The following is a 23,009-nucleotide window of genomic DNA, read 5'->3' on the forward strand; positions in this document are numbered from 1 at the left end:
AGGGGGAGGTTGGTTTGTTGTTGATTCTTTTTAGAATTTGTCCTGCCTTCCTATTCGATCCCATTTGCTCCTTCTACACCTGGAGAGCGCCTTGTCTGAGATCTGCCTCTGAGGCCCAGCGTGTGGGGCCAGATTGAGTCAGCAGGGTGTGGTCACCTTTAGATAGTGCTGTTTCTCAAAACAGTGATGAACCTGCAAGGACTGGGGTGGTCACTGACAATGCCTTTACCTTTAAACCCCAGCACCCTGCAGCCCCCCTGTTTAGAAGACATCCCAGGGTGACTCCCTTTTACATACATTCTGAATTTGGGATGCTGTTGTTTGATTTTACAAAACTAAGATCATAAACTTACATGCTGCTTTGCATCTTACATTTTATACCCAAATACATTGATTCCTAATTCTGTAAGGACTGGTAATGGTTGTCAGTGAAGAATAATTGCAACAAGTAAATCCAAAATTCGCTGCTTTCTTTTGAAAACACATTCATTATCTTATAGCTTAATACTCGTTAGTAACACCAGCTGTGTGTGTAGTCTGTCACTGAGGAGTACATACCTCTTAGGGTTAGATTCATCCATCAATAACAAGGAGCAGTGCACAAACAATATGGAAGTTTTATTTTTATTTTACATTCTGAAAACCTGACAGTAGCCCGTCCAGGCCTGGCATGGTCCTCCATTGTATGGACCCAGGCTCCTCCTTTCATCTTTCTGTGCCACTGAGTAAGGCTTCCATTTTTAAGATTACCTCGTAGTGTTAGATCGTTTCTGGAGCTCTCACCATTGTAGCTGATTTCCTGCCAACAGGGACAAAGATAATCGTACCTCCTCTCTCTAAAGGACTTGTAGGGTTACGTATTCCCTTTATCCACTCACCCTGGAGCTGGGCTATAGACACGTGGCCATTCTTAATTGCATGGGAACCTGGAAAGTATACTCAGTTAAAAATTGGGGACTATTGTTATTGTGGAGTAATGGGGTAAAAGATGTTTGGAGCATATGGGATTGGAATTATTCTACCTAGTCTGTGGGACAGAGCTATGTCCATTGCACAGAAGTTGCAAAAGGATTCAGTATAAGAAAAAGGTTCTGGCTCTGACAACATATAGGCCTGACAATGTATTCAGGTAAAAGCCTGTGAAGAACAGGCTAGAGGACCGTCTGTCTGGAATGTTCTTGAAAGAATATGGATGAGGAAAAGGACATTGGATTATAAGGATTTCTTTCAACGTTAAGGCTTTATGATTTTCATATAACTTCAGATCTTGATAGTTGCACTCTGGGGAAGAGACATTTCAGAGGAAAATGAACTCACACCACCTTGGTGCCCAGTGTTGCCTTGCGGCGTCTGGCTCCGAGCCGTGTGCCTTGGTTCTGCCTCTGCCACGTCCCTGTTTTCCAGGCGGCCAGCCTCACTTGATTTACTTTCTTTTATGATGTGTGATTTTAAACAGACTCCGCAAAGGAATAAATATCCTTATCTCAACTCCTGGACGCCTGGTGGATCATATAAAATCCACAAAGAACATTCATTTTAGTCGGATACAGTGGCTGATTCTGGATGAAGCTGACAGGTGAGCCTCATCCAGGGAGCAGTTTCTGCCCCTCCTTGCAGCTCTTGTGGCCCACATAGCATGTTTATGTCACACGTGGAATAAAATTCCTTCTCTTGAAACCACAGAATCTTGGATTTGGGTTTTGAAAAGGATGTCACGGTGATTCTCAATGCTCTGAATGCTCAGTGCCAGAAGCGACAGAATGTCTTGCTGTCGGCGACGCTCACAGAAGGTGAGTTGAAAAGAAGTGACCTTTAGGTCCAAGGCCTGACCTGCATCGTTTGCTAGCGGTGGTTCTTGACCACCAAGGGGTGTGGAGAGACCACCAGGGTATCCCTAGGGACTGCCTTTCCAGACGTCTCCCAAGACCCTGCTGTGTCCCCAGGGCATGGGAGAGCGAGAAGGGGCAGACGGGAGCTGGTGTCCACACCAGGTTTAGGGGACGAGGAGGGGCTGAGCCCCAGCAGCCCCGTGGGCCCAGGAGGTTGGACGGCCGTGGAGCTGCGGGAGCCGGAGGCGGCGCGGGGGACCCAGCCGACGGGGGCTTCGCCAGGTGCAGCGTCAGCGCAGTGCTCACCCTTCCTGAAGAGATGTGACCCTTGGCAACAGCCTGAGCTCACGTCTGTCTCTCTGCCCTCGCAAGACGGACAGTTTTGTCCGTTTTGTAGCTGGGGCCGCAGGGCGGAAGAGGGCTGCCCACATGCCCCCCTTGCCTGGCGCGCCTTCTGCGGGCTGCGGCGTCATGTGTCCGAGGCTGGCCTGCTCGTTGACTGGCACGTCGCTGTGCACACGCCGGCTGCTGCTCCGTGACCCTCGGCGGGCCTGCGGGGGTGTTCCCAGAGACACTCGTTATAAGAGAGTCCTTGAAGAGGGGTGCTGTGACCCAGAGGGTTTGGGAATGGCATGCTTTAGCTCCTCCTCTTGGAGAGAGGTGCACGTCGGCACAGTAAAGCCCCAAGCCCGTAGAAGTGTCCATCAGGCCCGCTAGTGGGGGGGTTCAGCACTTTGTGGACCACGGAGCCCTTTTTGGTGCAGGCATCTGCCTGTGTCCTCTTGAGGGTCTTGCGCGCATCAGCTTAGAAAGGCTGGTGAGGATGGACTGGCAGGAGGTGGATGGGTGCTGGCTCTTGGTGGTCTCAAAAGTTTCTGGAGTTTCTTTCCATCTGTGCCTGATGTCTCCTGTGCCTTCTCACTTGATCCCAGGCGTCACCCGGCTGGCCGATATCAGTCTGCATGACCCAGTCAGTATTTCTGTCCAGGATGACAGCGGCGCCCCATCTACCTGCGGGGACAGAGCGATGCCGGCAGCCTGTCCTGCACCGGCTGGGGACCAGCAGGCTGGCTTTGCAATCCCCGTGAGCCTTGACCAGCACGTGGTGTTGGTTCCCAGCAAACTCAGGCTCGTCTGCCTGGCGGCCTTCATCCTGCAGAAATGCCAGGTAGGCTTGAGGTTGGCCCTCGTGATCCCGGCAAGTGCCTGGTTCTGGGTCGGGCACTGGGTTGGAGAGTGGAGGCACACGGCAGAGTTGCTCCCACACTGTATGGTGCGCCCGTGAAGGTCGTCCCGGCCAGCACTTCTGGCGTGGTGTGGCGTTAGAGCCGTGCTGGCCCCCTGGGACTGCTGCTGGCACCACGTGGGCAGTGGAGGCCAGGCAGATGGGCCTGTGCACTTGTTTTTTAAAGGACCTGGTGCTCGAGTCTGTGATGCGCTCTTTGGTGTATGGGGGAACAGTAGGTGGAAGGGCCCGTGCTGGCCCCTCAGAGTATGAGCCGGTGGCCCAGTGTGGGGAGCCCAGCCCAGTGCTGGGGCAGAGCGGACCCGTCCCTTCTCTCCAAGTGCCTTTCTTTTTCTCAGATAGGGGAAACTTTCAAGGTGATGGCGATGTCGTTTTCCTTTCCTGCGCTCTTTGTAGCGTGGAGTAGCAGTTTTATTTTTAAAAATAACTCAAGCCATCTGTTACCTGTGTTTCCGAGATGGTGCAGCGTGACGATGTGTTTTAGAGATGCACTCGTTTTAGTGTCACCTCATCTTACGAGCGTGTGACTGTTTTCCCATTTTGCGTCCACAGTTTGAAGAGGATCAGAAGATGATTATCTTTTTGTCAAGTTGTGAACTGGTGGAGTTCCACTACATCCTCTTCGTGCAGACCCTCCCAAGCCTCTCAGGGGCCCCGGACTCAGGGTCATTGCCATCTGCAGCTGCGAGGTTAAAATTCTACCGGTTACACGGTGCCCTGGAGCAGGAGGTGAGCGCCGCACCTCTTCCCGCGAGCAGGATGGAGCCGCCCTGGGCCCGTGAACTTGAGCTTGTCTTTAGAGCTAGCTCTGGCCTCCCTCACAGACCTCACAGGTCTAGGGCAGAACGAGCCCAGTGGAGGCGGCCTACGGGAACGGGAAAAGTCCACTTTGTGGCAAGGCGGGCAAAGGGAGGCATTGTCCCTGATCGCTAGCCCCGGGAGCTGGTCTCTTCCACCTGAGAGAGCTCACAGGCTGGGCTTGGCCTGACTCTACCTCAGCCAGCTGTTAAGGCAACAGAGTACCACTAAGTAGCTGGCACCAGGGAAGGGTTTTGCCTTTTTAGTACCCAGTGTGTAATTAGGGCTTGATGTCTTCAAATTAAGAGCATTAATGGAGCTAAATTGTGACTCCCATATGGTACTGCTGAGCACGACTGCTGTCCTTGTCAACAAGATACAGCGCTCGCTCTCTTAGCCTTGTGGTTGGGAGCGAGCACCGTGCATCAAAGGGGCTTCAGGGTCTCAGTTATGTCTCAACTTTGGGTAATATTTTTGTCTAAGAAGAAGAGAATCGCGTTCCCTTTGTTTTAGGTACTGAGCTGCTGCCCATTTTACTACTTGAAACTAGGCCATCCATTAGGGCATCGGGGCATAGTGGAGCATGAGGTGAGCTCCCTGGGGTGGTGAAAGGAAGGACAAACAGGGCTTGGAAGCAGGAGCCATCTTGTCCTAGAAGAGAGGTTACCAAGCAGCTTGGAGAACTAGGAGGCGTGAAAGGAAGCCAGAAATCGGAATAACGTTTACCTGGAACCAGCTTTCAAAAGTCTAACATTTTTAGAGCTAGAGAAACATTAAAGTTTATCAAGTCTAGCCTTTAGAAGAGTGAGCTCGCCCAAGGTCAATCAAGGACACAGCTTCCTCTCTGTCGTCCTGTATAGAATTTCCCCAGTAGTCTGGCTTTGTGGATTTGATAAATGCTTGGTTTTGCCTTCAGGATCCCCGCTTCGGTACTGTTTGTGGGGTCTGACTTTTTGTCTCGGTTCCCTGATTCTCTGGGCTGCTTCACCAGAGTGCTCTGCAGCATTGGTCTGAGGATGGAGACCAGCTGGGTGTGGACACAGAAGGATCCAGGAGTTTGAATAGATCCTGTAAAAGATTCCACAGTTATTTCCACCTGTTCTCTCGAGTTACAATAGGGTGGTCTTCTAGCAGCCGTGGGCTCAGGGGAGACTGCTTGAAGGCTGGTCCCCAGCCTGCCATTTACAGCCCGTGTGACCTCGGGAATGCTTTTCATTTCTCTGAGCCTCAGTTTCCACGTCTCTCAACTGGGCCTAATAGAGTATTTCCTTGGGTTGCTGTGACAATGAGTTAATGCAGGTAGGGTGCTGAGTCCAGGCCTGGCAGCAGGAAGCATCCGGAAAGGTTGGGTGCCTGTGTCTCTCAGGAGTAGTTGGGCTCTCCCGCAGTTTAGTCATTGCTACTCTGCTTGCACTGCTGTGCTAGGTACTCAGCCTTCACGCCCTCCCGTGACGTGGGCAGCAGATGGAAGGGCTGTCTCCGTGCTTCATTTTGTAAATAGTGAGCTTCAGTGTCTTGGCCTAGACTCAGCTGATCAGTCCCTTCTGGCTTGTCACCCAGGCCTGCTCTGGCCTCCCGAGGTGACTGACCTTAGTGTCGCCAAGTTTCTCCTAAGACACGGTGCATGATCGTGTAATGAAAGTCAAGAGTGGGGGGGTTCACCCCAAGGCTCAGTACATTATGTCCAGTCTTTAAGATGTTTCGCTGGCTTTTGTCAACTTCCCTGAGTTTTTCTGATTTTGATTCCACAGTGCAGCCTTTATCTTTTTTTATTTTTTTAAGGTTTATTTATTTATTTATTTGTTTATACAAGCACTGGGTACAGACAGAAGCGCGGGAGGGTGAGAGAATTCACCAGAGCCAGAGTGGGGAACAGAACAGGTAGACTGACGAAGAAATACACTACTGAGGGGAGCAGCGGGCGGCAGGAGAGGTCTGCACGGCATGTGGGACCCTAGCCAGCGGCCGGGGATCGAGCCGGTGCTGCAGAGGCTGTGGGCAGCTTGCAGCCCAGTGCTCAACTACTGCTCCACCAGGGGAGGCCCCTACAGTGCAGCTTTTAAAAGCCAACCTTAAAAGGAACACGTGGCCCGCCAGGCAGGTGCAGCTCTAATTAGAGGGTCTGAGCCCGACTCTTTGGGCACATGGTACCCTGCTTGGATTCAGTGCTGCCTATAACTCAGACCTGACCCTGGGCCTCGGCTTCTCCCTCTGCACTGGAGGTGCTGACAGCACTGCTCAGAGGGGTTTTGGGAGGATAGGTCCGGACGTGTGAGGTACAGGTGGTGTCTGGTGTGGGGTTGCTCTCGGTCCTCGCTGGTTGCCCTTGTCCGCCATGTTGAGTGAGGTCGCTGGGTCCCAGTGAGGTGACAGAGAAACCAGGCAGCGGCATAGTGGCTCTGTCAGAATGGAAAGAGAGACCACTTCTCTTTTCTTTTTTGCACATTTCTAGTACTTAGGTAGATATCGCTTGCTGCTGAACGTGGTCATAGCCATGTCTCAACTGCTGGCGATGCCATGTTTTCAGCATCCTCTGAAGTATGCCCTGGCCACGCTCCTGCCAGTCCATCTTTGGCATTTTATCTCAAGGGGGTAATTAAGCATGATTGCTATATAGAAATGTCCATCTCCAGTGTGGGACCTGGATCCCCCCAGTGACGAGCACCCATTCCACTGAAGTCTTGGGGGCCAATGTGACTTGGGGGTATTTGTCACTATGGAAAGATGTCTACATCCTGCCCAAGTGTGGTAAGAGCTGGTGATGTTTTTGCATGGAAAGGGCTGTGGAAACCCTTGCGTGTTGCCAGTACTGGTTTGCCTTGATGTGGTCTGATTTCCTCTTTTGACTTACAGCTTTCAACACATAAAATAAATAGTTTTTATAACCTTTTGTTCTTTTTAAAAGTTCATTTATTTTTATGTGTAGAAGAAATGAAACGGGTGTAGGCTAGAGGTGTGGGGGGTGAGAGGATTCACCAGAGACAGAGTGGGGAGCAGAACAGGCAGATTTTACTGAATGACACTGCTGAGGGGAGCAGCAGGGAGACGAGAGGTCTGCTGTGTCATGTGGGATCAGCTCCCTAGCTGGGGATCAGACTCATGCTGTAGTAGTGCTGAGACTTAAACCCTAGGCCACCAGGGAGGCCCTTTAAAAATTCATATTTAAAAAAATTGCTCTCTAGGGAAAGCAGGTACTTCTTCATTCTGGGATCCTTCTGAAGGAAGCTGTCCAGAACCCAGTTGGGAACCTGCCTGCTCAGCCTCCCTGGCTGCTGGCATGGGCCATTCTGAATGCCGTGCCTGCACAGCTTGGTCTTAGCGAGCCTTGAGGGAACCCCTTGCCGCCCGACACCGGGCCAGAGCTGCGAGGTCGGGTCCCGTCAGTGTGAGGTCTTCGCGGGAGACGGGGCGTCCACTCCTTCCCCTTTCTTGACAGCACCTCTGCCTGAAGACACTGAGAGCGGTGGGACTCGGGGAGATAGGGATCTACACCTGCCTCACAGATTCCCTGTCAGAGTTGTAAGGCCTTTTCCCTTGTGTTTGTAGGAAAGAACAGCCGTGTTTCAGGAGTTCTCGCACTCCAAGACGGGCGTCCTCCTTTGCACGGTGCGTATCCCCTGTTCTGCATGTGAAGGGAGACTGTGGTGCCGGCTGCCGGCTGTTCACGCTGCAGCCCGCCCCACCGTCAGCCGGGCCTCTCGGTGGCTGGTCTCCACTGCTGCTTGTCACCTGACTGCCACAGACAGTCGCTGCCACCCTGCACAGGACTTGGCGATTTGCTCACTAATAGTGGCAGCTGTTGGTCTGAAAATGTGTGAATCTCGGCGATTTCTATCTACCAAAAACTTGTAAATTAACAGCTATCGGGAGTAATTAGAGCTGAGAAAGTCTTCCCACAACAGGCTCGCTCTGCCTGCCTCTGCTCACCTCTCCTTAAAGGAAAACAGATGCACTTGCGCAGGCTTTATTTGCTATTGTCTAAAACTATCATTTGCCCTGCAATTTTCAGGGCCAGTTCATCCGGCCTCAAATCTGCAGGCTGGGCCGGCCCCTCCTCCAGCTCAGCACTGACCTTTTTAATGCACGACTCTGGTGCTCTTTCGAGATTGAAACACACCTTCCCCGTGCCGCTTCTCTGGGGACTCACTTCCCTTCGCTCCTGCTTGCTCCCGAGATGAAAATGCCTTTTCTGTGTGTGCCATCTTGGATGATGTGACTTAATCTCCAACTGGCTGTTTGAGAAACCCCTATGTGGTCTATGCAGTAGTGAAATTGCAAGAAAAGTAGGAATTCCAGCGGACAGCGCTGGATGGGAACAAAGACACTGGACTGTTGGCAGCCTGTGTAGGTCTCATTTAAGGCGACTACTTTTTAAGGCTCTGCTGCTCTGTGTTGCGTCTTAAAGGCAATAGAGATCGCACTCTGTGTCAAGAGTCCGTGAGCCAGGGCAGCTTTGTTCTGCTGTGTGAGCCTGCATGCTCACAGACACGCCAGCCTGCCGGCCGGCTCACCTCCCAAGGAGGTCTGAGTCTCACCGTCCGTCCAAGCTCAAGGCAGATGCTCGCGTCTGCTCTAGAAACATCTTTAAATGCTGGATGTGAAGTCAAGATGAGTCCAGCTAATGTAATTGAAATTTGCCAGGAACCTTACTGCATGCTCAGTCCTTTCTGGAGCGTCACCCCTTCTTGTCCTCTTGTGCCTGCTCCCCCTTGCTCCAGCCCTTTCAGTTTCCTGAATGTGTGGTCTTGTTTTTTCTGACCTGGGGGCCTTGGTACATGCATTCCCTCTGCCTGGGGCACCCCACTCTGACTCACCCCTATTTAGGTCTCAGCTTCAGTTTTATTTTTTTCAGGAAGCAGGTCCCTGGGAGCTCCAGTTCTTCCATCGGGCTCTCCCACTGTGTGCTGGGTCACAGGGTGATGCTCTGCCCCAGTCTGGGTGTCTGCCCCCAGGTCGCAAGCTTGTGGAAACAGGCACCGTCTTGTTTGCTGTTCCATCCAGAGTTTGGCACCGAGCGGGCACTCAGTGGGCCACGGTGTTTGTGGCTTGGCTGGGTGGATGAGGCCCAAGAAAGTCGGTGCCGAGAACCACCCGCATGCAGTTTTGTAGAGACAAGGCTGCCGGCTCGTTGAGGACAAGGCCTCTGTTCCCGTGTCGCTCCTCGAGGAGAGCGTTCTCGTGGCCGAGTCTGTTGGGTGGGAGACAGTGGGAACATATGTGTGGAGCTTGGGCTAGGCTCTGGGCATGGGGTCTCTCTCACCCTTAAGACTGGCGCTTGTCCCTGGTCCCCATCTCCTGGTGCCAGTGCTGCCATGTTCTACAGATACCAGCGAGCATGACGTTTCAGAAAACTCCAGGAATGGAAAAGTCAGGATTTTGGTTTGTTTGGTTTGGATTTTGGTTTTTTAGTAGATTGACATGGAAGGAAAAGAATCATTCTTCCTGAAATGTAATTCTCAGTGGGGTCTGAACCATGTGATGACTTGTTCTGTCTGGCTGCTGTGTGCAGGCCAGCGACAGCCAGACAGGGAGCCCCATGGTGGGCAGAGCCCAGTGCCCAGCCCCGCCCTGCTGGATGGTGCCCGGGGAACGCGAGCTCTCACTTTGGCCTGAGTCGGTCCTCTGGCCTTTCCATGTGTGCGCCGCTCGTCCGGGGCCTCCCAGTACCCCGATCCTTTGCCAATTCCCTTTTTCATGCAGTCAGCTACCGGGGAAGAACTGGGGGAGGCTCATCGTCTCCCCACTTCTCAGGAGCTAAGCCCAGGTGTCCAGGGATGAGGGCTCTTCACTCACTCTCCCCGGGTCCCTTCCGCTCCTGCCACACTTGCTTGCTTCAGCCTGACGCTCCTGGTGTCCGAGGGCTGGGCAGCATATGAGACACGGAGGCCATTGTGGGGTGGGGGAGGGCTGTCACTTCCCAGCAGCCTGTTGCTTGCCAGGCCTTCTGAGCGCGCTCCAGGAGCCTCCTTAGTGTTAATGAGGAACGAGGGCCACGTCAGGACAAGGCAGATGGAGAACCGGCTTCTTTTGATAAAGAGGAATCATGTTGTTAATTGTCGCGGGGGCCTCTCCCGCCCTTCTGCTGCTCCTTTTGCCATTTTATCATTGGAGGGCCCTTTGAACGGGGCTCGAAGGCTGGGTGTCTGGATGAAAGCTGGGAGTTGTGGCTCCACACAAAAGCTCCCGGTCCTGCTATTTCCTTTCCTGCTGGAGGGCCCCCTCCCTGCCTCGTCCTCCATTATCTTCTCGTTTTAGGAAGTGACACGTCATTGTGTGTCCTTTCATCTAATTACAGACATCTTGACAGCAAGGGGCTTAAGGATGCTGGGTGGTCTCTCGGGGCCTGGGCGGTGCTGGGTCTCTCTGAACGTGGCCGTGAGAAGAGGGGCCTGGGCAGGGGCCCAGGCGGCCAGTGGGCAGGAGAGACCGGTCTGTTTGGGAGTGTCTTTACACACCCGTGATGGAATTTTGTGTCCGCAAGAAAGCTAGATCTGAGAAGCCCGCTTGAGTAGGGAGCCGGGATGAGGAGGAGGGAGTTGTTGAAAGTTCAAAGCTCGCTTTCCCTGGCAGAATTAAGAAATGAGAGGAATCAGAGAGAAGGCGTTAGGCTCTCCGCAGATATTTCCTCCTGCTGATGGCGGAGAACTCCTCTGAGCCGAGGGAGGGGACCGGAGCGCCCGCCGCCTTCGGCAGGCTGGTGGTTGGCGAAGAGACCGCCCCGAGTGCTTGGGGACGCTACTCCCAGGCTCCCTGTTTCGGAGGCTGACTCCATGCTCTCTGCTTGTCCCTGGTTAAATGGGGAGCAGTGGCCGTTCTGGGTGAGGAGAGGCCCGTCCCACTCTACCTGGGACTGCTGGCTGGACCCAATTGTGGTTGTCCAGCACGTGCTGCCTTGTCCAGGCGATCCCCGGTCGCCCGGGCTGCCTTGCACGGTCCTGATTGGGTTTTGCTTTGCCCGAAACACACTGTCACGTCTGCTGGCCTTCGTCTCCTCTCCCGGGGAGTTCCCATTGTGCCAGGAGGCCAGGAGACAAAGGAGATGAGACCTAAGAGAGACGACAGTGTCAGCTCACCACCCAAAATGAGTGGTAGACTCTCCTGCTTTTCTCCAGGGTATGCTTTTCGGTGAAGTTTCTCTCTCGCACTTGATTTCAGCCGTGTTAATGGCGAGATCATTTGGAGATGGCTGGCTGTTTACTCAGTTACACTAACTCATGTTGCCAGTTCTTTGGCGGCTCTAGCCAAGATCTCGCGCCTCTGACAGCTTCTGCACTCTCCCCTTCCTCCTCTGATTACGCAGCCCAATCTGTCACCCGGACAACAGGGGCCTGTACCCCGCTGATGGCTTTCCACACTCGGCAATAATGACTTTTGGCAGGCCGAGAAGCGGCAGAGGCAGGTTTGCTGTGTCCCTTGCTCAGAGCGCCGGCAGGCTCCCTCTCCCTGGTAGTAAAAGCACTTTGTGAGGTTCTTGGGTAAATAAATGAGTCATTTTAATCCAACTGACAGGCTGGCACCTGAGCACGCTGCCTTCCATCTGTACTGCTCGCGCTCACGGAGGCGGCCGGTTGTCAAGCCCCGGCTTCAAGGCCTCACCGTTGCGTGTCTTTCAGAACTGACTTTAGCCATTCTTTTGCCCTAATTAGGTTAACAGAATACAGTTGGGCTGGACTGAAGTTCTGAGAGTGGGCAGAGGACCGAAGGCTTTGCTGAGCCGTTGGCAGGTCACGGTGTCCTGCGGTCTGGCACACAGCTGGCGGCCAGCGTTCTGGGAAGGCGGAGTGGACGCCTGCTCCTCTGTGTCCTCTGTCTGGGGGGGAGGGAGGGAGGGTGGGGGAATTCCAGGCCACTGCTCAATCAAATCACCTCACATATGCTTTGGCTTCTGATCGACACCTTCGTCAGGATGGCTCTCTCAGCTGTTTTATAGGTGGGTAAACTGAGGCTCAGAGAGATAAATTGACCTGCCCAGGTTATATGGCCTCTGAGTGATCCTGAAGTCCGGTTGTCTCTCTTCCTGAACCAGGAAGATGGCGCCTTTCTCCTGTTCTCTCTGGTGGCCCTGATGGAGAACAGAAAGAAGGACTTACGGAAATGGCTGGCTTAGGTATGAGTAGGGGGTGGCGGCTTGGGAGGCTCTCCTGCCTCAAGATGAGTAGTCGGGACGGGGACATCACGCCCAGCCTCTTGTCCTGGGCACAGGCACCCAAGTGGAAAAGGGAACCTCAGCTGTCCCCACGCCGGGTGGCTGGTTCTCCCTCAGCACTGCCGCGCGCTCGTGTTCTGCAGGTCTCGTGCCGGCGTGTGCTGGTTTAAGAGTTTTATCTGTGTTTCCTGGTTGAATTTACTAAACTGACGAGCATTAAATTTTTTACAAAGCCTGTCTGTAAAGCTCAGGCAGCCCATTGTCTACACGCTCTCCCACTGCAGAGCACTTACATAAAATAAGTCACGTCTTCACAGGAGCTTAGCAGATTTAAGAACCCGTCAGTTTGTCTCAAGACATCAACCGTGGTTTGTGTGGAGAACACTGTGAATTGTGTTCTCAAAGGCATCAGCTCTGGAACATCCGCCTGCAGCTTTCAGGGCACGTGGGAGTGTCTGAACACTTCGTGGGTGGTTGACACACGTTTAATACCTTAAACTTCTGTGTAACACTTTATGCGCGCAACCCAGCCACGGTTCGGAGGAAGCCAGCCAGCCTGGGTGTGATCAGCGAGGCAGGCAGACCTTGACCTCGGGGGCCCGGGTGAGGTATCTGATGGAGGGCCACGGCCCTCCAGTCCTGCCTCGGCCCTGGGTGGTAGGGGAAGCCAGTGGGTTACGGTGCTTCCTGTGGGACCTTTTTGCGGGGTTAGTATTTTGCAAAAAAGCTTCGTTTGTGCAATTCCAGGCTCTGGGATATTCTTCAAGGCACCTGGACTCTCAAAATGGGTAGTCCTCAAAGCACTGAGTAAATCAGGGACCCGGGTATTGTTCTAGATTGTGGAAGGCAGCAGGATCTCTTGCGGATGGAGTGTGTGCTCTCTGTTTCGGCTCTGGGTCAGGAGAGACCGTGATCAGCAGGGCAGACACGTGCCTGGGACCTGGTTGTTCGGGAACAGGGCGTTTCGGTGCTAAAGTTCTCAGGGGCGATGATGTGCACGCACCTCCTTTTACTTAGGAGGTATGTGCTAAAAAGCACTTCACAGTAACTGTGACATTTGCAACTTAGATGGCTCGGGAAGCATCTGTATGTCGAGAAAGCCCGTGTGCACTGGGGGGCTTCCACGCAGGTGTCCGGGCTGCTGAACTCGTCATCTTTAGCGTTTTTGTGGGTGTAAGTTTTCAAAATAAAAATTTGCTTGGAAATGATGTGAGTTCATTGTTAAAGCACATAGGACAGTGCGAAAAGAAATGTAGAAGCCCCTTCCTGCAGGTGAGCCGCCTGGCATCCGTGCGGCTGCTGGTTCCGCCCCGCTCATCCGGCTCTTTAAAGTCTTTTCTTTCCGTCACCCTCTTGTTTCCTGGGTTTTTGGCGGGACAGCCTTTGTCCTTCAGCACACCCCATGATCTGGGTCTGGCCAGTCGTCCGCGTGATGCTCCGCGGGTCCCCCTCCCCGCACGGACTGTCCGCCGGCAGCCGGGTGGAGACTCTTGGTCAGAGTCAGGCTCTTGAGCTGTGTCTGCTTCTTTATTTCTGGCAGGAATGAGGCCTAGGGGTGAGTTAGGCTCCCGCGCCGCATCACCGCTGGTTTGCCTTCCCACTGGATCAGCACATTTCCCTGGTTCCGGTCAGAGTACGAAGGCCCAGCAAAGGAAGTCTGGCCTGTCCTTGACCCCTTCCCCTCTTCCTTCCCTTGTGGGTGACTTGTGAGCTTTTGAGGTTTTCACTTTCTCATTTCTTTTTCAAATATGAACAGTTTATTTTAACCTCTCCCATTTTGCACAAAGGCAGAGTGTCCATACTCAGAGCACGCCCTAGAGGTCTTCCACGCCCGTCCACGGGCACCTCCGCTTTTTCCCAGGGCTCCAGGGGCGGGCGTGGCCATGCCGTAGTCAGCCTGACCCCTCTGGATGCTGCTTCTTGCTGCAGGGAAAGCTTGTACACATATCGCTTTATATTTTTGCCAGTGTATCTCTGGGGTGTCAAAGGGCAAGTGGTATGATTTTGCTGGCTGTTGTCATATTTCCTGCCGTTGGGGCTTTGTACTATTTTGCACCCCCACCAGCAGTATATTAGGGACACAGCATCTTTTTGATGGTGGAATACAAGGTGATCTAATAAGGCAAAGTAAAGCAGACTGGATTTGAGGGCCACTGCTCGGCTGTGTGTCCCTGGCAGGTTGCTTAATCTCTCTGAACCTCTGTCAAAAGGAAATCACGATCGTTTTCAGCTGTTTGGTGCTGAGTCAAGGTAGCAAAGGCGAGGTGCCCCGTGCAGTATCTGGTGCACAGAAATGCCGATGGGTGATGGTCACCTTCGGGGCGAAGGCCAAGTGTAAATTTACTGCTAAGGACTGGAGGAGTCCCACTTTCTAGTCTCTCTGCCAGAAGAGCCAGGGACTCAAGGAAGCAGAGAGTCTTGGCTCTTTGGTTGGTGACACGCTCAAGAGGAAAATAAAGTGCCGTTGCTCTGACGGTTTCCATCTGTAGAGTCAAGCTTTGGTCTGCAAGTTTAGCCTTTGAAATTGGCGGCCCTCGCTTGTTCCTTGTTGCTCTCTGGGGCGCTGAGCACAGTCCTTGTCACACTCTGCCACCCCCTCCGCAAGGGGACACCCTGGCGCTCTCCAGAAGCACGCCTCAGAGCCGGGCATTGCTGGACAGGTATGAGCGAAGGCACTGCATCGTGACACGGTTTTCACATCAACTGTGAAAGTAGTAAAACATGCTTGAAGTTTCCCAAGTTCTTACTTGACAGTGACGAGCACTTCATTTCCTAGCTGTGCGTGGTGTCCTCTAGGAAGCGGTCATGCCTGCCTCCCCAGTGGCCCTCAGGGGCCTTCCCCGACGTCAGAAGTAGCTGAAGCCACAGATGGACTTCTTGGTGCCTGAAGTTTGTGTGTGTGTGCGTGCGTGTGTGTGTGTGTGTGTACATGCACGCGTGGGCCCTCCTAGTTTGCGTTAAAGTATCAAACAGCTCCATGACCAAAGGTTTAGAAACTCAGTCTTAACAATGTTCTTTTCTCTTTTGAAGGATGTTGCAGCTCGGGGCTTAGATCTCCCGCAAGTCACATGGATTGTTCAGGTAATTTTTTACTTGTTCAAGTGTGAGCTTGAAGCAGGAATATATGATCTCAAGTGGGTGCATTGCCTTTAAGTAGAATAATTATTATTACCCTCTTGGGCGTTGCCCTGGTAACCAGGCAGCAACCATCCTTACCAGCACAATCCTCTTTCCCTAACCCAGCCTTCCTCGCTGCTGCAGCCAAACAGCCAGCCTGCGCCCTCACGGGAGGAGGCCCTGCTTCCAGACTGATGCATGTCATATGCAGTGTCCAATCTGAAAAGAGTGGGAGTCGCCCAGGCTCCGGGAAGCCTCATTGTGTCCGGGAGGAGAGGCCTCAGCTGTCCTGAGAGCCGTGTCCATGTACAGTGACTTCCAGGGGCAATTAAGTCCTTGACAGCATCTTACACATACATCTAGCGCTGCACGCTTTGCCAGAGGGTACAGGTGTTAGCACCAGAGTCTGGTGGTTTTTCTTTTGGATTTTCTTTTTGTTAGTCCACAGAATGGCATTTTTCAAGTCCTTCTGTGTGGGGGCGGGGGTGCGCTCTTTACGTGAGTTACGGCTTAGTCGTGTTCTCGTGCATTTGAACGCCTGCCACTGGCTGGGAAACCTGGTCTACTCACTGCAGGTCTCACTGCATTGGAGCATGCTTTGCCTTCTCTGCTGGCCACTGGGCGCGTCGCCAGATTAGGAGGCCGTGGGGCCTTAATGTGCAAGAGGCCTTTCACACACAGTCGATCGCTTGGCACCTGCTTGTGATTAGCGCGAGGCCTGGCCTCCCGCAGGCTGCAGCCATCATGGTCCTCTGATCTCTGCTCCGCGTGGTCGCAGAGGGAAGGGGTGGAGAGGAAGAATGTGGTCAGCCTGTCTTCATGATGACCCAAGACTGGCCCGGAGAACGTCCGAGGCTGTGGTCATCCATCCTGCTGCGGTGTAGGTTGCCCTCGCCCCACAGCAGGCCCAGGCACCGTCGCTGGTGCAGTGTGAGGGAACCTGTTTCTCGTGGCCCGGCAACTCCTCCTCATGGGACTGGGTGGGGTGCAGCAGGGGTGGCGGCAAGCCTTTCAGGGATCCTGTGCCCCTGCTGCCTGTGCCTGTCCAGCAGCCACATTCCCGCTGCTCTGTCTGCTGGGGAAGTAGGCCAAGGTCGTGTGGTCAGCCTGCAGAACTGTACCCCACCTGCCTGCCTGTTCACCTTGCTCGGTCACCACGGTGAAAAAATGCAAATGGGAACGTGAAGAGACCTGTGGAGAAGTAAAATTAAAAGGGCGATATTGGGACAAGGAGACGTCTCGTTTCTCTGAAACTTGGCCGCTGCTCACGCTGGCGTGTCAGAGCCTTGTTATTTCCGATGAAGCCAGGAGTTTCAGGGCTGAGTGACTTCTCCTTGTGATTGCGTGAGGGTAACCATAGCACCAGGATTTAATTCTTGGGATACCTGGAGGCAGGTGAGGGGTATTGCACTTCCAATTAATGGCAATCCCTTGATCTGTGAATGCCTTCATTTTTGTTGCCCTTTTTAGTACAACGCTCCGTCTTCACCTGCCGAATACATCCACCGGATTGGGAGAACCGCCCGGATTGGCTGCCAGGGGAGCAGCCTGCTCATTTTGGCTCCTTCGGAGGCAGAATATGTCAACTCGTTGGCTTCTCACAAAATCAAGTGAGTCAGAAACCTGAACGGCTTTCGGCTGATCTCACCTAATTAACTTTCTGTCGCTTTTTACAGCGGAAGGGCCTTGTAAGCTGACGAAGAGCCATTAACCCTTGTGATCCCTAAATGAGTCCCAGAATAGCCAGTGGCAAAAACTAAAACCCTTAATGCCATCAGCACATGACAGTTTTCGTTGTATGGCAGACGGAGTCGAGGGCCATGCGGGTCGTGCCTGGTCTGAGGTCGAGGGCTGTGCTCGCTCCTCCCCCTGGAGCGTGTGCGTGGCCCTCTCTGGCCTTCAGAAAGACCTTTCCTGTTGATGCTTTTAATTTCTTGCAGTTAAAGTTGTCCACCTTTAAAGTTGAGAAGAATAATACTTTATACTCACCACACAACTCCCATCTCCCCAGAAAAACCGGCCCAGGGAGAAGTCATGAGGAGGTTTGCGGGAGCTTGTGCTGTGTGTTGGTGACAGGCAACATCGCTTTCTGCCCCCAGTTAAGCTCCCATGTCGCCCGGGCACCGCCTCAGCTGGTCACAGTGTGAGCACACTTAGTCAGGCTCCCCCAATCTCGGTCTCACTGAAGATACACAAAGCAAATCCAGAGAGCAGCCGTCCGGCTGGGCCAGGAGCCATGTTCCAAAGGCCGAGCGATTTCCCCAGGCTCCAAGAATGAATTTCTTTTCTCATGTTTTCCATATACTCTCCGGCACCTGAAGTAAGCAGCTCTCATCACAGGTGTCACAGGGCAAGCAGCGTTCACGCTGACCTTGTCCAGACATCTTGTGCTCAGCGACAAGTGAGCCGACTGGTGACACTGTCGGCGTCCCAGGAGGCACAGAGCCGTGTGTCTTCCCCACAGGTGTGGCAGGGGCTGTGGCCGCTCAGACCCCACACCCGGACCTGGGCACATACCTCGGTGTGCACTGAACCTGAGGGCCACGCTTCCTCTACTCTGCTCTTTGTGTGATGTGTCCAGTGAGCCCGCAAGACTCGCCCCCTGAAGTCCAGAACTGGGAAAGGCGCGTGTTCTTGACCAGTACTGAAATACCGCTGGGCCGCATGAGGACCTGGCCTGGGCCAGGGGACCAAACACAGGTGCCCGCTTGGAGCACCGGACGTGACATCCCACCACTCGTCCTGTATGCCCCACCCTGCGGCGCTTCCCTCCCCTTGCTGACTTTGGGGCGCCCCCTAGCTCTCAAGGTTGCTCCAGCGAACTGGGAAGGGGCTTCCTTCCATGGGCGGGCGGGTACCCACTTGTGGTTTCAGGAGTGCTTTGCGCTACCACTTAACATGTCTCATCTTAACTTTGCTGACTGACAGTGGTGTAGACTAGCTCAGGAGGATGGCCTATTCCTCTTACTCGTGAGAGCAGTCTGGCAGGTCAGTCAGTCACTTGTCCCCGAGGGCTTCATTGCCACTAGATTCCAAATCCCGGGCTGGCACTCATGTACGTGGCCCTCTGTGTCTATGCAGCACCCTGTGGGCAGCCGTGCTCCAGATACACATGGGGGTGAAGATTCCCCAATGTCACCGATGTCCTCAGTGCAGTGGTTCTTGTGTGTCCCGGAGGCTTGTGCACCTGTGGGAAGTGTTTTCAGACTTGTGTAGCCATCACAGAGCTCCCTTCCCTCCACCCCCGCCAATACATGCTGGACCTGTGGGTGCATGTCCCTGTACCCCATCCTGCCAGCAGCTCCCTCACTGAGTGCCCCCTCTCCTGGGTCGCCCACCTTGATACAACTTCCTCATCAGTGGTTGTAGGTGTGTGCCGGTGGTGGGTGGTGGGTGATGGGGGCACCTCTGCCTGAATAAACACGCTGCTTGTGGGGAAAGTTTCAGGCATAACAGCACTCGTGAGACTCCAGCGTGGTGCTCATGTTCAGGACACAGCTCAGGAGGCCGAGGGCTTGGGCTGGGCGAGGAAGCCAGAAGGGGCAAGAGAGACATTGTGGGGAGGAGGTTTGCGGCTGAGGAACAGGGCGCGAGCCCTGTCGGTGTCCTGCCTGCTGTTTTCTGCCCTGAAAACCAAGTGCCTGTACCAGACGGCCTCATGGGCTGACAGAACTGACCTAAGCAGGCCTGGAGCCTGTGTGTGTGGGCAGTCAGGAGGGGCAGATGTTAGGTATGTATGTACAGACTGCTTCTCTGACTTAATACCAAAAATAAATCTAGTAAGAACTGGTTGCAAAGTATATGGGGTGAAGAAGCAGACTTGGGCATTTTTGGAATTCAAAAGGTGTGTTCCGAAATGTTAAAAAAAAAAAGGCAGGTGGACGTGTGAGTGTGTTTTGTGCCTAAGAATCTGTGTGCCGCTAGCGGGGCACCAGCGGCCTGAAGCTTTGTGGGAGGTGCAGGTGGCAGGCTGAGGCTCTCGGCAGCAAGGACCTTCCCAACAAGTCGCCACCTGCCTCCAGCCAGATTTAGGAGGCAGGCAGGGGCTGGGGCAGGAGATGGGGGCGGGGGGGGGGGGGCTTTCTCCACCCCTTTGACTTCTTCCTACTTGTCAGCTTCCTGACTCTTCCCCACTTCCCCTTTAAATGTTCTTCTAATGAAGGCCATCATCATCATCGGTGTGTTAAAATGGAAATGCTTCAGCAAAACCAACCCTTCTTAGAACAGCAAAAGACAGGCCCTGAATTTATTTTCTCCCCTCTCCCTTTCCATAGTCAGGCGGGTGATCCCGGTCAGTTTCTAGAACATGCAGGGTAGGTTTGCCTCTTCCTCAGAAGCCAAGGTTTCTTAGCCTAGGTGAGGCCCCTTTAAACTGTGACTCATTGGAGTCCCTTCTCGGCCAGCTCCGGGCAGAGTAGATGTACCTGCCCCCCCCCCACCCCCACCCCACCAGCTCTCTCAGCTTGCCTGGGGTCCGCCTTCCTGTGGCCTGCTTATCCCTGTGCCTGACTGTGAATGGCATTCCTGTTCTTTTTCTTCCTACCTTAAGATTTGACCCCCAGGTTCTTACGTTTCTTTTATTTTTGTATTTTTCCTTTTTTTCTTCTAGAAGAAAAGGGACGGATAGAGGCAGGTCAGTCAGACAAAGGAAAGGATAGGGTTTCATCTTCCTTCAGATTCCCAGGCATAAGTATGAGGCAAATTCAGTCGCCTTGCATTTCTGTCTCTTATGAAAAATAGATTTTTCCATGAGCTCGCGAGCACCCCTCGCGCCCACCCTGCCCTCTCCCACAGCTCGCGCCCTCCGCTTGCCTCTGATGCTGGAAAAGGATCCACGGTCCAGGCTGAGCTGGCAGCCAAGAAGGGTTGGGAGGGGGCTGGGGTGTTGGGAAAGCGGTGACAGATTTCAGGTGAGTGGCTGTCAGAGATGTGACGTTTTCATTCATAGCTTTGTCAGAGTAGCCTTTGGGGGAGGGGAATGCATAAGAGGCTGCCATTCATGTTTTAATTTGCTGTTACTGTTAGGGAAGAAAACAACACACAGGAAAGTCATTTATCTTTTCATGATCTGTTTTTCTCCCCCAATAAACCCCTTCCCTGCCCCTTCCTCCCTGGGAGTCTATTTACAGCCAGCAGCTTTCCTCCCTCAGCGTGGCCACGTGGGTCTGGGGTCCGCCTGTGACCTCGAAAGATGGCAAGTGAGGGTCTGGCTTTCCTGGTTTCACTGCTGAGTGGGGTGCTGGTTTCTGCTCAGCCTCTGGTGGCTTCGGTTCATGAGTGAAGCCCCAATTCTGGTTTCAGCCATTTGCATGCAGCTCTGCTTCACCAGAGATCGATGGGCTTCACAGCCTGGTAGTCACAAGTGATGGCAGTGAGGGCCTTTTGGGGTGGAGCAGAGGAGGGTGCGGGCGCGTGGATGGGGTGATGGGTGCTCGGTAACTTCCACTGAGGTGTTTACCCCAACAGCTGAAGGTCTTTTTGAAAAAGCCACTCCCCACCCCCTTTCTGGTTTAATTATCAAACCGAAGGAACAATGGGATGTTTTGTTGCTTCGTGATCTGGTCGAGTCAGGGTGTAGATGGTTACTCAGACCTGGGGTGAGCACTCAGAGAAGCAGCTCCACGGAGGGTATCCTAGAGGGAGCCCACTGTAGATTCAGCAGAGAGGAAGCACATTGCTGGGAATATGACCCCTTCTACCGCGCAACATCCTAGACATTCCTTGCCTCCGATTCTGAAAGATCAGGAGAGTGTTCACTTTCAGTGACGGCGAAGCTTCTGCGCCCTCTCGTCAGCTTGAGACGGGCCGGCTTCATGCAGCAAGGTCCTGGGTGTTCCTGAGAGAATGCGAGGTTCACCGGGACTTGTCCTTCCTTTTGCAGCATGTCTGAAATGAAGATGGAGGCTATTTTGTCTGTTCTGACGCGGGATGATTGTTTCAAAGGGAGACGGCAGGGAAATGAGGTGAGTCTGATTACTGACCGTGTTTGCCGATAACTGCCATGACCCTCTCCTGACTGGGGAGTAGAGGTTTGTGCACAGGAGACTCACTTTCTCCCCTAAGCAAAACGTGCAGACTGTGAACACGTAATTGTGTGTTTCCTTTCCTTTGCTCTGGGTGTGTTTGCTGCTCTCGTCCAGTCACGGGGCCGCGCCGCCCTGGAGGTCTGCCCGCAGCCTTCCCAGAGAGGTGGGCTCGCTCCCGGCCAGAGTGCGCCGAGTGGTGGTCCACGCCACAGAGGACCAGCAGGGACACGCGGTCGGGCCTGTCCGCCCCAGACAGTGCGGGTAAAGGAATTCTCTGGCCTCCCTTCACGCATACTTGTTGGAGTCATTTCTTGGTGTGTGTTAAGAGGAAGAGTAAAAGACGAGGTCATCAAGAAGTAGTCTGTCCTGTCTGAGCGGCTCCACCTGGAGACCCCGAGACAGCCGTGCTGGACAGCTGCCCCAGCCCGTGCCGGGCGTCAGGCACACTGCACATGGGTGGGGTGCTGGGCGAGCTCCCTCTGCGAAGTGTAATTGTTTGGATATTCTGCATTCGCTTCCTTACGACTGAGTTGGATAGACTGGAGAGTCAGCGCCAGACAGACAGAGCTTCTGAGTTCCCTCCAGGTACCCCCTGTCCTGCCTGGGCCTGGGCTCTCGCCAAGGCAGCCCTGCGTGATTGGCCCTAACTTGAGCCCTCCAGTCGGGAGAGCACCTGAGGAACCTGCTCTCAGGAGAGGGAACTCCAGCGTCTGTTAGCACTGCCTGTGCTGTTTGCATGCATGGGCCCCTTAGTCCTCCCAGCACGCCCTGAAGGCAGGCGTTGTCCCACTTCATAGAGGAGGGGACTGAGGCTCACAGAGGCCTTAGAATTGGGGATCTGGCCTCAGAGCTGCTGCACACCAGTCCCTGCACACGGTGAGCGTGAGCTGCGCTGTGCGCTGCCACGTCAGCCATTTTCAGAGGTGAAATCTGGTCACTAAATGGTACCACAGTGAAGAGGGATTAAAGATGGTTCTTGGATTGTTTGAAGGCTCTGCATTTGTGTAGATGGTGTTACTGACGGGTTGTGGTAAGCAGGAGCCGAACTCCATTACTGACTGCCACGCAGGTGTTCAGCCAGAGTGTGGTTCATGTGCGCAGCCCGTGTGAGTGGTGGGAAGGTTGAAGCACACACCGGATACAGCTTCCAGTTCTGTCTCATGCCGGGAACGTGCATGTCCGGTCGCCTCGCCGCGTGGTGTGGGGAGCAGACCCAGCACGCAGCCCCTTCCCGCAGAGCCAGGCACCTCATTACGGATGCCCCCTCCCCGGCTGGGCCGAGTCCACCGCAGATGTCCCTCTGGCATGCACATTTTTAGGCTTCTGCGAACAGAATGAAAGCGAGTGAAGCATCTGTAAAATGTATATTTCATATTTAGGTATATAAAATATATATAGCCACGTCTGGGTGTGTGAATGTTCACCCACCTACAAAGAGAATAAATTTGATCTTTCAGCTTTACTGGGAAGCACTCCGAAGGTTCTAGGGACTGTGGGGGTAAAACTCAGCCTGGCCATAGTGATTAAAACCAAACTCTCCCATTTAGTTTAAAAAGACCCTGGAAGATGCCATATCAAGACGTGGGCGTCGAGGAAAAGAAGGCGGCCCTCCCCACTGCCGCTGCCCCCTAAAACCTGTTATAACAAAAATAATCTGGCCTCGTCTTAAACTTGTCTGCCGCTTGTTGATAGATGCGATGTTTCCTCTTCAAAGCTTACACCCGCGTCTGGGCATGCTTTTCCTACAGTTTTTCCTGGAAGAGGCGGCTAACCTTGACTCAGCTGTCACTGGCTTTGCGAGGTATTGGAATCATCTAAGTAGCCCCGGCTTAGTTCTTCTTGATCAC

General features: G+C 53.6%; 1 protein-coding gene across 1 annotated transcript in view; it reads left to right on the top strand.

Moving 5' to 3' along the window:
- DDX31 (DEAD-box helicase 31) overlaps positions 1-23,009 on the top strand; it is a gene marked incomplete at both ends in the record, with an annotated part of 61,043 nt that overhangs the window by 14,750 nt on the left and 23,284 nt on the right. The window contains 8 exon segments of the mRNA XM_084236293.1: positions 1,457-1,576; positions 1,684-1,790; positions 2,762-2,997; positions 3,628-3,804; positions 7,420-7,479; positions 15,050-15,100; positions 16,607-16,746; positions 21,018-21,099. Of these exon segments, the coding sequence (XP_084092419.1) occupies positions 1,457-1,576; positions 1,684-1,790; positions 2,762-2,997; positions 3,628-3,804; positions 7,420-7,479; positions 15,050-15,100; positions 16,607-16,746; positions 21,018-21,099 (973 nt within the window).

The sequence above is a fragment of the Talpa europaea genome (genome assembly GCF_964194135.1).
Source record: "Talpa europaea genome assembly, chromosome: 7".
NCBI classification, from domain to species: domain Eukaryota; kingdom Metazoa; phylum Chordata; class Mammalia; order Eulipotyphla; family Talpidae; genus Talpa; species Talpa europaea.